Source organism: Macrobrachium nipponense, chromosome 29 (assembly GCF_015104395.2).
Source record: "Macrobrachium nipponense isolate FS-2020 chromosome 29, ASM1510439v2, whole genome shotgun sequence".
NCBI lineage: Eukaryota > Metazoa > Arthropoda > Malacostraca > Decapoda > Palaemonidae > Macrobrachium > Macrobrachium nipponense.
The window spans coordinates 72,850,628-72,865,627 of NC_061092.1; the positions used below are offsets into that span (position 1 = coordinate 72,850,628).

The 15,000-nt window shown below is 34.5% G+C and overlaps 1 protein-coding gene across 2 annotated transcripts in view; it reads right to left on the bottom strand.

Moving 5' to 3' along the window:
- LOC135205977 (glutamate receptor ionotropic, delta-2-like) overlaps positions 1-15,000 on the bottom strand; it is a 58,568-nt gene that overhangs the window by 31,320 nt on the left and 12,248 nt on the right. Inside the window, exons 2-6 of one of the 2 annotated variants that reach the window (XM_064237151.1) lie at positions 12,869-13,918; positions 10,890-11,036; positions 5,091-5,160; positions 4,808-4,914; positions 4,195-4,335 (exon numbers count right to left, since the gene is read on the bottom strand). In XM_064237151.1, coding sequence (XP_064093221.1) covers positions 4,195-4,335; positions 4,808-4,914; positions 5,091-5,160; positions 10,890-11,036; positions 12,869-13,911 — 1,508 coding nt within the window. In that variant the 5' untranslated portion in view covers positions 13,912-13,918. The remainder of the gene's footprint in view (positions 1-4,194; positions 4,336-4,807; positions 4,915-5,090; positions 5,161-10,889; positions 11,037-12,868; positions 13,919-15,000) is intronic. The other variant, XM_064237152.1, reaches the window with a different exon arrangement.

A 15,000-nucleotide genomic window follows, 5' to 3' on the forward strand; every position in this document is an offset into this window, starting at 1 on the left:
TATTTGTCAAGATTCGGATCATGTACCTCCTATCAGAGTAAGAATATGTGTGGAAAAGAGTACCAGACACTGAGAAACCGACTCTAAATATTTAAGAAGCGTAACTTGAATCATCTACTCCTTTTTAGTAAAAGGATATATGTGCAATTGAAAGAGTACCATATGCCAAGACTCCAACGATCAATATTTTGCAAGAGTCCTATTGCATACTCCTCTCCAGGGAGAGGAAAAATATGCAAGCTAAATGCCCCGTGACACACAGAAACCAACTAGTGTTGGATCACATACTCATCACTAGTAACAGGAAGAACATAAGCGTAAAAAAGTTAAGTATATCTTAGTTTTACCAGACCACTGAGCTGATCAACAGCTCTCCTAGGGCTGGCCCGAAGGATTAGATATTTTTACACGGCTAGGAACCAATTGGTTACCTAGCAACGGGACCTACAGTTTATTGTGGAATCCGAACCACATTATATCGAGAAATTAATTTCTATCACCAGAAATAAATTCCTCTGATTCCACGTTGGCAGAGCCGAGAATCGAACTTCGGACCACCGGATTGGGGTGGCGAGCGCGAAAACCACTCGTCCAACGAGGAACCATGAGCGAGAAAGGGTACCAGAAACCCAGAAACCGAATATAAATAATCAGAAAGAGTCGAATCTTATTCATTTACAGTTTGAGGATGATTGTACAAGTGAAAGTGTACCAGACACCCAGAAACTGACTGCATGTATGTACCAAGAGTTGGATAATATACTCCCCTCCGATGAGAAAAGGAATATGCACGTTGGAAGGTAACAGACAACAAGAAAGTGGCTCAAAATATTCAGCAAGAATCGGATCACAAACCTATCGCAAGAGGAAGAATGTGCGAGTGAAAGGGTTCCAGATACCTAGAAACTGGGTCTAAATATTCAACAAAAGTCAGAGTCGATACTCTCCTCCAGTTCTTGTAAGAATTTGTGAGTGGAACTGTACCAGACACCTAGAAATTTACTGTAAATATTCAGCAAGAGTCACATCCCATACTCCACTCCAGTAAGAGGAAGACTATGTAACTGTAAAGGTACCAGACACCCAGAAACTGACTCTCAAAATATAGCAAGAGACAAATCACAAAGTACATGCCTGCAGTAGGAAGAATAAGTGAATGGAAGGGTAACAGACACTCATAAACTGACTCTCAATATTCAGCAAGAGTCGGATCACATATTCACCTCCAGTAAGACGAAGAATTTTCTAATGAAAGGGTACCAGACACACACACACACGCACACACACACACAACTATAAATATTCAGCAAGTGTCGGGCCACACACTCTACTCCACGATACCAGACATCCAGAAACCATCTCTAAATATTCAGCATGAGTTGGCTCACATACTCTTCTTCAGAAGGGGGAGGAGTATACAAATGGAAAGGGATCAGACAAAGACACGAACTATAAATGTTTAGCAAGAGTGGGGTTCTCTACTCCCATCTACAAGAGGAAGAATATGCAAACGAATAAATAATAAATAATAAATGCAATAAAACCTAAAGATATGCTGTGGATGAGATATGTATGTAGATGCTCCTAACATTTTGGGATAACAAGTGGAGCTATTTCAACGAATTTCTTTAAAAGTGAATGCATTAGTGCCCCGTATCTGATTAAAATGGGAAGCAGACAAGAAAATTCCTTTTCATGACGTTTTAATGATTAGAAACACAACAGAATACAAAGTTTCCGTATACAGAAAACCAACATTTTCCCTTTCATACATTCACTATTATAGTTATCATGACATTTCTATCTAGATTGGTGCAGCCAACAATTTATTCTTAATAGCCTTATGGATTTATTCCCCAGATTTCCTGGAAATGGAAATTGAACTAATCCGTAATTAGCTGACATCTTAAAGCAACCCACATAGCTAACATAATCTTCTACTGTTCCCCTAAAAACAAGACTAGAGAGATGCCCAACAATAAAATAAAAATCCCACACTTGGACAGGATTAAAGCATTAAAGCATTGACTCAGACACTTGGAAACTCTAACCCTTTTGCTTTTACTTACTCAAATACCTTAGCCAAATCTTTGATTAACGTACAGCAAAAGCCAGTCCTTAAAAACACAGGGATATACAAAATCCGTTGCCTCGACTGTGACAAATCCTACATTGGTTTTACAAGTAAATCATTCACCCAGAGGTTAATACAACATGAACGTTCAGTTATGTATGGCCAACAGATCTCAGCAATTTTTAAACTTCATTAACCATAATCACAAAATAAACTGGAATTTATCACTTATAACTTATAGCACCATATGTCAGTTCAAAAGCCAGTCGGTAGAATCAGCATTAAGTAAGCAAAGAAATATAATGGACCTATCAAAAGGAGCTTCGAACTCAGTTATTATAGATAAAATCTTCTTCTAACAAGTGATTAAGAAGATTAAGGAGAAATTTTCCACTAGTGTAATGTAATGGCTGACCTCTGGATTCTTATACGGCTCTTCTGTAACTCTTACCCCAATTTATTACCTGCCTGAAGAGGGAGACAGTTGTTATCCATAATATAGCATTAACCTTCTACATTTTGGCGTTTTTATGGGCTCCTTTTATTATTATTATTATTATTATTATTATTATTATTATTATTATTATTATTATTATTATTATTATTATTATATATATATATATATATATATATATATATATATATATATATATATATATATATATATATATATATATTATATATATATATATATATATATATATATATATAATATATAATATATATATCTATATATATATATATATATATATATATATATATACTATATATATATATATATATATATATATATATATATGTATATATATACATATATATATATATATATATATATATATATATATATATATATAATATACATACACACACACACACACACACACACATATAATATATATATATATTTGAGGTGAGAGAACGAATATACCTTAGCCTCTTTGCGGTTTGGGTGGTATCGCTCCACTGACGGTCCTGGATTTATAATGTACCTGCGTTTCGCGGCCAAGTACAGGTAAATCTATTATCGAGAAAAAATTCCCCTTCGGTTAAGCATATATGAAAATATATTATTCCGAGTAGAGAAGAATAGATATTAAGGACATTGTAGCTCGATATATGTATATGAATCACGGTAAATGTGATATGACTTATGTTAAAATGCTAACGTGTTGTCAAAAAGCGCTACTTAACTACCGGAGGGTCGAGGAGGCGGGTTGATGTTTGTCTCCAAACCAAAGACAATATTCAGCGCGAGAAAGTATTTGAGGTCGGGAGAGACGACATATACCTTTAAGCCTCGCGCGGTTGGCGGTATCGCTTCCACTGACGGTCCTGGATTTATAATGTACCTGCGTTCGCGCCCAAGTACATGTAAATCTATTATCGAGAAAAAATTCCCCTTCGGTTAAGCATATATGAAAATATATTTAATTCCGAGGTAGAGCGAATTAGATATTAAAGGACATTGTAGCTCGATATATGTATATGAATCACGGTAATGTGATATGACTTATGTAAAATGCTACGTGTTGTCAAAAGCGCTACTTAACTACCGGAGTCGAGGCGGGTTTGATGTTGTCTCCAAACCAACGAACTACTTCAGCGCGAGAAAGTATTTCTGAGTGAGAGACGACATATACCCTTTAAGCCTCTCGCGGTTGGGTGGTATCGCTTCCACTGACGGTCCTGGATTTATAATGTACCTGCGTTCGCGCCCAAGTACAGGTAAATCTATTATCGAAAAAAAATTCCCCTTCGGTTAAGCATATATGAAAATATATTAATTTCAGAGGTAGAGCGAATTAGATATTAAAGGACATTGTAGCTCGATATATATATATATATATATATATATATATATATATATATATATATATATATATATATATATATATATATATATATATATATCCATTAATTTTTGTATGAATTCTGACCATGATCATTAGAATTTAAAACCGCTTTACGTGTGTTGGTTCTCGCCAACTTTGACAACCAGTTACAAATAAAGATGCTGTGCGATGCTTTTCTCTGTTAGTTCCATTCGAAAGGCAAAGAGATCTCTGGCAATTATTCACAGGTCAGTGTCCTCTTTCTCTAACCACTAAACACTCACTTACGTAAGAGACGAAGAAGATGCGAGTTGATCCAGAGTTTTCAGGCGCAGGGGGGCAGGAGGGACACTAATGTACGCTACGAGGTTTCCTCTATATGATACCGATATAACCATTGCTGCCAGGCGCCAGATTCCAATGAACAGCCTAAAATTATATAAGTATTTATGATTATACTCGGTTTTTTCCATCTGTCCACCTGCCTGTGGTGTTTGCGTATGGTAACACTGCGTCCCGGGCTTTAAATAGTTACATTCAGCTTACATTCAATAATTATAATAATATCATATTTCGAATATTAACGGTGTAATTTGCATACAGTAAATTATTAAAAGACTTTTCAGTTGCAAATGTACACCCATATATAATTTTATTTACCTAAAACTTACACATAGCGTAACTATCTAAAGCCCGGGACGCAGTGTTACCATATGCAAACACCACAGGCGGGTGGACAGATGGAAAAAAAACAGAGTATAGTGACAAGGATATCTATAGAAGTGATTCCAGCTTTTGTTAATCTTATATAATAATACTTTTCATTGGTCAGTTTTTCAACATGGTATAATGCACATTCGGAACATTTTGGAATTGTCAGTGACATGAAATGGAAACCTACGTGACAGAGGAGTAGTACGAGAAGCTCTCACTATCTAAGCCAAGGATCGTTTTAAAAACGTCAAGTGCGATCCACACAAAGTCTCTCGCCCGATGGATTCCAAGAATCTAAAACCAAGGAATTTTTATACTTAGTGAAAGCATCAACTACCTACACTTTCCATGTCGGTGGTATCAGATGGCAAATTTAGCAGATATGTGAAAGAACTTTAGATGAGCAATGTTTTTCTTCCAGGTATCTCGATGAACTTAGTTATTGAGTACTTTATATTACGTGTAATTACCTTGAAGAACAAGATGTAGATGCCAACAATAACTAGTGATGTAATTGCCAAAACGATCCAAGTCATCTGACTGCGAATGAAACAGACATTTTATGTATTAACTCTCATAAAGACATACAAAATGTTGTTCGAGATTACGCAGTAAGACAATAAGCTTTGAATCCAAACATATTTTCCAAGAATATGAGCACAAGGAAACTGGCCATTGCAATATCCAGTAATTACCTTGATGTTCTGCAAGTTTTCCTTCAACTAATGACACTAATTTTACCAATAGACTACAACGGATGCATATTATTGCATCACATTTACTCTAAAGACACAAGAAAATAGAATTAATCATTGGTAAAAGCTTCAGTGAGTGCCCAACTCGTGTGTGTGTGTGTATTTGTGAGTATCATATATATATACATATATATATATATATATATATATATATATATATATATATATATATATATATATATATATAGTATATATATATATAGTATATATATATATGTGTAAATAAAAGATAAATGCCACGAAGGAAAAATAAACGAAGGATCTGCGAGATCTTTCGACTTAAAAGCCCTTTACTGAAGCAGTACTGACAAAAATACGAGAAAAGACAATACAAGAAGGTTCGTATAACTGACAGATAGGGATTATAAAAGGATTAGTGCCTAGAATCCGACACACCTGGAAGATAAGAAACCTTCCCAAACAAGCATAAACAAAGGGTGCAATTAAAGGTTTAAGACAATCATCTCAGATACAATCTCCAGACAATTAAAGGATTATAGGTGACAGCTATACGGAACCTGGTAAACAAAACCATATTCACAAAACATGACAGACATACATTACAATAAAATTAATAACTCTAAGGCAACTGATTTTTATTTAAGTCAGTAATTATATATTTGAGGTCATTCTTAAACATGTTACAGATACAAGGGTCTAAATGAAAAAGGCCACGACTAACATTGAAATTACAATGAAAGTAATTGTATTAAAGCAGATTCTAAAAGATTTCGTGATAAGACTCCTTCGTTTATTTTTCCTTCGTGGCATTTATATTTATTTATGGATTTATCACGTTCCTAACTTTCGTGATTCTGTTATACATTTATATGTGTGTGTGTGTGTAAGTATGTATGTATCTATATATATATATATATATATATATATATATATATATATATATATATATAATATATATATATATATTGACTGTTAAAAATGTTCTGTTACAACAGAATTCCATCTAATAAAAGGAGCTCATAAAAACACCAAAATATAGAGAGAAAAGTACTATTATTTCAGAGACTGCTGTCTCTCTCTTCAGGTATATGAATGAGAAAAGTTTACAGAAAAGGTGGTATTTATACCAAGAGATCCATCCACAGGTAAGCCAATTTAGGTCACCCCTGCTGATAATCTTCCTTTAATCTTCTTAAGCATTGGTTGAAGGAAAACCTTGTCGATCACATCTGAAACCCATGCTCCTTTTGAGATGTTCATTACCTGCCTCTCTTTTATTAAGGCCGATTCCATCATTTGACTCTTGTACCAGCAGTTGCTGCTATAAATTGTATATGACAAATTCCAGTTTATTCTATGGTTATGTTCATTTATATGGTTGAAAATAGCTGAGTTCTGTTGTCCATACCTAACTGACCGTTTGTGTTGTATTAATATCTGGGGAAGTGATTTTCCTGTAAATCCGATGTAAGATTGGTCACAGTCCTGGCATGGGATTTCATAAACCCTGTTTCCTTGGGGAATGTCTTTTGTTGGACGTTAATCAGGGATTTGGCTAAGGTGTTTGGGTGAGTAAATGCAAGAGGGTTAGATTTTCCGAGGGTCTGAGTCACTGTCTTAATGCTGTCCAGGTGAGGAGTTATTATTTTATTGTTGGGTGTCTCTTTGGTCTTGTTTTGAGGGGGTCAGTATAAATACCACCTTTTCTGTAAACTTTTCTCATTCATATACCTGAAGAGAGAGACAGCAGTCTCTGAAATATAGTACTTTTCTCTCTATATTTCGGTGTTTTTATGGGCTCCTTTTATTAGACATATATTTAATTTATTCCATATGAACGTTTCGGATTCAACACATTAAGATATTTTCAACCAAAATAGAGGCAAAACAACAAAACATAGCGTTATACACTAGTAAAGTATAAATAAAAGAAGTTCACACTCGATAATAAAATATTCGTTTTTTTTATGAAATACATTACTGTCATTAAACCACACCACTCAGGAAACTCTATAATGGCTTAAACGAATACAAGTCAATGAATTACAATTGTCATTAAAACTCAGTCTTATAAAATGAAATTGAAGTTGGGAGGAATAAAAATTCACAGACAAAGTAATCATGGGACAAAGAAACTCTTAAAAACTGATCTCATAAACCAAGACAAAAAAGAAAAGAAAATTTGCGCAATAGATAAATGAGCCAATAGATAACTGGGAAGCGAGAGTGGCTGAAGAGTCAGTTGATTATCGATTCTAAAATCCTTAAATCTGATCATTTTGAACAAGAAGCTACAATTTTAAAATCCTTTATACTTAGGCTTGTCTGATTGCATGCAATGCAGTGTTCACGGATAGACGAAAGCTGCTTGACTGCTAAGTCTCTATCTGTACTGTCACTGATCCCTGCATGCTGGCAGTATCTTGTTCTGAGCACCTTTTTGGAACTACCCAAATGCCCATTTTGGCAGTTGGGGAAGTATAATAGTAAGCAATACCAGAAAGCAATGAATCAAGCAGTTTTCTTCGAATGGTACCAAGTCTTTTATTGTCAAATCATTATTAAATATGAATTTAAAACTAATTTGTGGATAAAATTTACCTTAAGAGTACCTCAATTCCCTCTCAAGTATTTTGATTGATTTACTAGTGTAAGGTAATTTACAATAAAAAAAACTAGTTAAGGAACTAAAGTTTGGCACTTTAGGACTATAAGCATTGTCCAACAATAGCCTAATATTTATAGACCAAATTGGTTGGGTATCCATTATTTGTCAAAATACTTACTAGAAAGTCCACCACTTCATGAAACAAAGTAAAATTGGAGCGTAAATTATAAGCCCTGTTGATTAAAGCATTTAATTTGAAAATGTTTGGACAATGAAGGAAAAAACTTAAACCTAATCCTGGAAAAGTAGGTTTCCTGTAAACAGAGAATGAAATCTGATTTGTCTGTGAAAATATCAAAAGTTTATGGCATCTTATTATTCATCTCCCTATCTAAAGTTTATATTTTCATGTTTGCTATTTAGGTAATGAAGAAAACTACTAACCTGGTGTTCATGTTCAGAAATAAAAATAGTATCCTCTATATATTGCTTATGGAAAAGAGGTATAAAATGTAAAGGGTAATCCTGAAAACCCATTTCCCTTATGAAAAACTAAGAACAAATTAGCAAAGAGACATGAAATTGAGCTACCCTTTTCTACCCATTTATTTGTAAATACAGACTTCAAAAGTGTGTTGAACTTATTTCTAGGCAAATTTCTGAAAGAATTCCCCTCCTTATTCATTCATTCACTGCTCTGTTAAAGTTTTCTGTACGAGGTGTGTTCGTGAGTAAAGATTCAATATTAAAATTGCATAAAAAATTATTCAAATATTCAAATTCCTATATTCATTAACTAATTCATATGATTTTTTTTTGAAGAATGAGTGGCGTCTGTTATATTTTTGTAAAGAGTACTAAGAATTCCACGGAAGACTGCACTGGCAGAAAGACAAAGGAAGATTTGCCTGACATTGTGGGATCACTATCCTGATTTGCATTTAGAAAAGTGGTGTACAGTGTTATGGACAGATAAGGGTAGTATTCTTGTGAGTGATAACAAAGGAAAGCAAGTGTGGAAGGCACCGGGAGCTATCCTGTTTTGCACCTTCAGTTAAGCATCCCTCCTTTGATACGATGTGTGTGTGTGTGTGTGTGTGTGTGTGTGGCGGGGGTGGGGGGCGGGGTTTGAGTGTGACACCCAACCCCCACTTTTCTTCCTGCCTGCTGGCCAGGCCGTTACCAAGAAAGTTGATTATCTCTAGTTGAACCAACACTTAGAGGAGGACTCATTTGAATGCACTCAGACAGAAATTTTCAAACATGATATTGCCCCAGCAAAAAACTTCAACTTTAGTCAAGGGTTGGCTTAGTGACTATTAGGTCCATGGTATAGAAAACTAACCAAGGACCTCCCCCGACTTGTCTCCTGTTAGAAATTGACCACTTAATTGTCTCGATAAGGGCAGCGTAGGAAGAACTCGACCCTGAAGTTGTGCAAGCCCTCGTGGGCTCACTTCCAAAAAGGCTTTGTGAGCTTCATCCAGGTCATCCCATCCATTGTAAAACTATGAGGTGGTGAGAAACATGCTTTAATTTCATTAATCTATCCTTTATACTGTTTGTGTTAAAGGATGCTAAGGAAGGGTTGGGTTTTTTCACATGAATAAAGTGTGCTGCAGCACTTTTGAGCCTCGCCAAGATTAATATATATGTGTGTAATATAATATTATAATATAATATATATACTATATATATATATATATATATAGATATACATATATATCATATATATTATACCATATATAAACATATATATATGTATATATATATATATATATATATAATATATAATAATATAATATATATATATATATATAGTATGTATGTATAGTGTGTATATATATATATATATATATATATATATATATATATATATATATATATATATGTATGTATAGTGTGTGTGTATATATATATATATATATATATATATATATATATATATATATATATACAGTATATACAGAATGAATAGTTGTGGGGGGCGGGGGGGTTAGCATTTCTTGATTCGGGCAACATGTTCTCCAAACAGATAGGACAGGGAAAGAGGATCAAGGGACAAACCAGGGTGGAGGTTAATATTCCTGGTGGCTGTGGCTTCAGTAAATACTGTTACCATAAGATTTCTTTTCTGATATCGTTGGCCTTGCAGAATATTCACGAATCATCACAGTTAATGGCATTCCCTGTCTTAAGCCAATGATCTGAAATGCCATTGTTTGTTAGGCCTCTTGAAAGTGCATATTTGTATTAGGAATATTTCTTTTTTTAGTCTCTTTGATGGTTGGTCAATATAAATCTTATTCAATCTTTACAGCGGATGCTGTATACAATATTGTTGGAATCGGACGGTCTATTCTTAATTAACATATTTCTTAAAGTATTGTCATATTTAAATACTAAATTAATATCAATAGATTTTAGAATTGGTATTGCAGATATGAAATTGGGGTGAAAAGGTTGGTCATAGTCGAGGTAAGAGATTTTGTATACTCCTGTGTCTTTGGGATTGGCTTTTGTTGGACGTTAATCAGGGATTTAGCTAAGGTTTTTGGGTAGGTAAAAGCAAAAGGGTTAGAGTTTTCAAGTGTCTGTGTCACTGTCTTAATCCTGTCCAGGTGTGGGATATTTATTGTATTGTTGGGCGTCTCTCTCGTCTTGTTTTGAGTGGAGATGGTGGAAGATTATGTTTGCTTCATGAATCTCTTTCTCAATTATATGGTCACAGTGCTTTAAAGATGACAGCATTTTCATCAGCTTTGTTTCTTTTTACTGCCAAAATTACTTTTAGAAAACATAATATCCCGTTATTTTTTCTTAATATGGAGTCTGTTGTTCATTCTTACGGTCTGAGCAATGCTCATTGAAAAGGTCATTCAAAATCCAGTTGACTTGAAAGAGATCAAGAAGAAGTTTGTAATTATTGGTATAATGTATCATACCTGAATGGAAAGACAATAGAACTCCATCTTGGCGGTGGCTCAGGATTTTGGATGAGGAATCTACTGTTACTTGTCCAGAATGATACACTGAAGTCAACAGCCTTGAAACGATCCGCCACGATATCCATCTGATTGATTCCAAAATCCCTGCAAGGCGACCTCATTGAGAAATCAACGATAAATTCGAATGAAAATAAAACAAACACACACACACATATATATATACATAAATATATATATATATATATATATATATATATATATATATATAATATATATGTGTGTGTGTGTGTGTGTGTGTGTGTGTGTGTGTGTGTGTGTGTGTGTGTGTGTGTGTGGGTGGGTGGGTATGTGTGCATAACTAAATCAAGAAAATCTGGAATGTGTTGAATATGTAAATAAAGGCAAAATCCACTAAGGAAAGTAAAAAAATGGAGTAACTGCTGCAAGGCCTTTTAACTTGTTGTGCTTTACTAAGCAGACTGATATAAATATGAAAGTAAGTTTACACAGAAAGCTCGTATAAATGACAAATAGGGATTATAAAGATCATCCTGGTAAACCAGCATGGAAAATATATTAGACAGGAAATGTTCGTTCATGTTAACATAAAGAATCAATATAATTTAATGGAGAGTGGACAACAAGATAATTTATTCCAATAACATACTGTGAAGAAACGTTATCGAGTCTTGCGTTATAAAAACACACCTTTATAAGAATATGATTGCCAGTGAAGTCGTGCATAAACTCAGTCCAGTAATTTCAAAAGAAGTATTTAAAATGAGCAGGTTTAAGGAAGGGAGCTGATATGGGACGAGCACGAAGGTGTGAACCCGTCCTCATAGACAATCAAATTTGTAAACTGGTTACTGATCTCAGAAGCTAACGAGTTTACGCCTCCTTCCTCATTTCACTCATATGACAGGTGTGAAAGTTTGGTTTTCAACCGCAGATATTCGTCGTTACTGTCACACTAGCATCAGCATTGGCGAACTTCTACCATTATGTATTAGTAGACTCGAAGATTATCCTTCCTATAAAATTAAAACTGGTCAGGATTTCAGTTATGCTCTGATATAGACATACATTCACTTAGATATATATATATATATATATATATATATATATATATATATATATATATATATATATATATATATATATATATATATATATATATATATATATATATATATATATATATATATATATATATATATATATATATATATATATATATATATATATATATATATATTAAGGTTCCTTGGTATGAGAAAGATTGTCTCAAGGTTCCTCAGGGTGTCAAAGGTTAGACAATAATACCTGTTGTTTTCAGTTACTTTTACATGTCACCCCCTTCCCACCCACCTCCCTATGAGGGCTTAACTTGGACCTAAAGGGCATCAGGAGTGTCACTGTTCATCTCAGTAACCTCAAAAACTATGGATTATTATATATATTATATATATATTATATATATATATATATATATGTATATCCATCTATATATATATATAATATACTCATATTCATATTAATATTCCATAGTATATTTTGATGTTGATAGATGAAATCTATGCATTTATTATAGATGGATGTATGTATGTCTGTATGTATGTGTGTGCATGTGCATGTTCCAGCATAACTCTGAAATACATTGATCAATTTTAACCCAAACTTGGTATACATATGGCTTACCATCTGGAAAATAATAGTATGGGGGTAAGATATCACTGTCACCAAGAGAGGGTGTGGGAAGAGGGGTGACATGTGAAAATATTAGTTTCTAATCCATAGTTTTTGATGTTGCTAAGATGGATAGTGACACTCCTGATGCCCTTTAGGTCCAAGTTAAGCGAAACTTTCTAGGTAAATCAAAATCATGTTGCAAGTATGCCAGGGCATATATGCAACATGATTTTTATTTACCTATAAAGCTTTGCACAACATGCTTGAAAGGACCTGATACTTACTTTTGTCCATAGTAAACTTCTCCAATCATTCCTCTCCATGAGCCGTTAACGTAGCTCCCCCACTGGTTGTCTGGAGGCAAATCATAGACTTGGAAAGTGAAGTTAAGCTTTCTAGAAATTTCTCGTAGCATGATGAAACAAATTCCGCTGGTCTCTGATCCGCCTTCCTTTTTCACCATGTATGGAAAATCATCTTGCCAACTGGCCAGGTGGAAATGATATCCGAGAAAAGTTGGGAAGCGGTCAGGGAAGACTTGACGCTTATTCAAATCGTAGCTGAATTCGTAACTTTGTCTGAGTTGATTTGAGACATTCTTGGAGAAAATGTTGTATGTTTCAAGCGAGATCATCGGTGTTTGTATGCAAGAATCATACTGTGGTCGTATTAGAGATAAAAAGGGAATTTTATTCAGTGTTTTATGATTCAGTAAGTGTCGTCCGAAGCCACCGGAACTCACATCAAGAAGGAGAAGGTATTTTGGATGCGAACTTTGAAGGAATGAATGCCCCAACAAATTTAACACTGAAGCTTCTTGCTCACTGAGTATCAAAATATAGATATACAAATCATTCTGCAACTGCTTTGGCCATTCTATGCTGTCATTAGCTAAGTGCTTGAAATCAACTAAAATCAATGAGATCTGGATTTTGATGTCCTGCAGAAGATTGATGATGTCAAAGGATTTTTGCTCGCCATCATGGACGATGACCAGCGGTTGATCTGCAAAGGTCAAAACTATTTTCACAAACAACTTTTCTTCGTATCTCTCGTCGCATTTGTCAGTGTTTCTTCTCTTCATTGGGCCCAGTTGGTTGTTTTCATAGTTTTCCTGTACCTCAGACTGGGTATGTCCATTATGAGCGATCTTCCAATATTCAACCTGACTTTCCTCCTTCCCAAAAAATGGCGTCATTTCCGTGAAATTTTCATTTTCAGCGACATGAAGGAGACGCGTGATGTAGCGAGACTGCGTCAGCCCTTTCGTTATACTAGCAAAAGATGCAAAGAAACAGAAATACCCAAAGACCGGAGTAACCTCCATCCTGATCCTGAAATAAAAAAGAGAATAAAAGATATTTCCAAAAGATTTAACTTTCCAAATAGTCTGTAAATGAATTGATTTTAATCCCCTGTACCCGGGATTATTAGTGTCAGTATTACACTGGGAACAAGCATGTGATAAATTCTGAAAATTTCTTTGGGTTTCTTATTTCATCGATAAGGAAATCTCCATAATATCCAAATGAGAAGTACTCTTAGCGTTGGTGTTATTTAGTAAACTATTTTGAAAGCTACTTCAATTTTCCTTCTGCCTAAATTTGTGAAACGTGTTTTATGCTTGACTACAATTCTTTTATTTCAAAGGATTGTGGATATCAAATGTTGGATGAATGTAAGATAAGATCAACAGCTATCATATACCGCCTGAAACAACTTTTTTGGAGTAAAATAGCTTATCGAATATTACGGATACAAGAATGTAAGTTATTAAAATCAATGCATTTTTTATATAACAGCAGTGCCCATTTTGCTTGTTTCGAAATGTGTCACAAATATGAAAATTAAATTCTCCGGTCTGTAATTCGAAAGATTTAGATCTGACTGATGTGTGTGACAGGAGGTACCAGTCACTCTGATTCAATAAAACCAGTAATTGCATGTATGTGTGCTCTGGCCCTGCAATTACAGTGATATAACAGGACTGTAATATTTTATCTATGAAGTAATGTAGTTTACCCATTATGATATACAGCCCCCATTAACAAAGTATCAACATCCAAATAATGTATGTTAACCTCAACCTAGGAAGATTCTCTACCTGTGACAGTTGCCAAATGTTAAAAATACTTCACTTAGCCAAAGTAAGGTCATGTGTTTAGTCGCTATATTTCGAATACATCCAATGGCAGTAAGAGCCTGGTTGTTCCTTCCTGGAACCCTCCCTGAAGCTCTCACTGTACAGTAAAGAATGTCATCTTGCTCAGAGCATGGCTTCTCAGAGACAGAATGGCGAAAGGTGTTGCAAAATACTAGTTTCCAGTGCCCAAGGTTTGGGTCTTTACAACAAAGTCACGAGCAAATGACACACCAACCGATTCCCTACCAACATGTGAGTGATTTTACTCTAAAG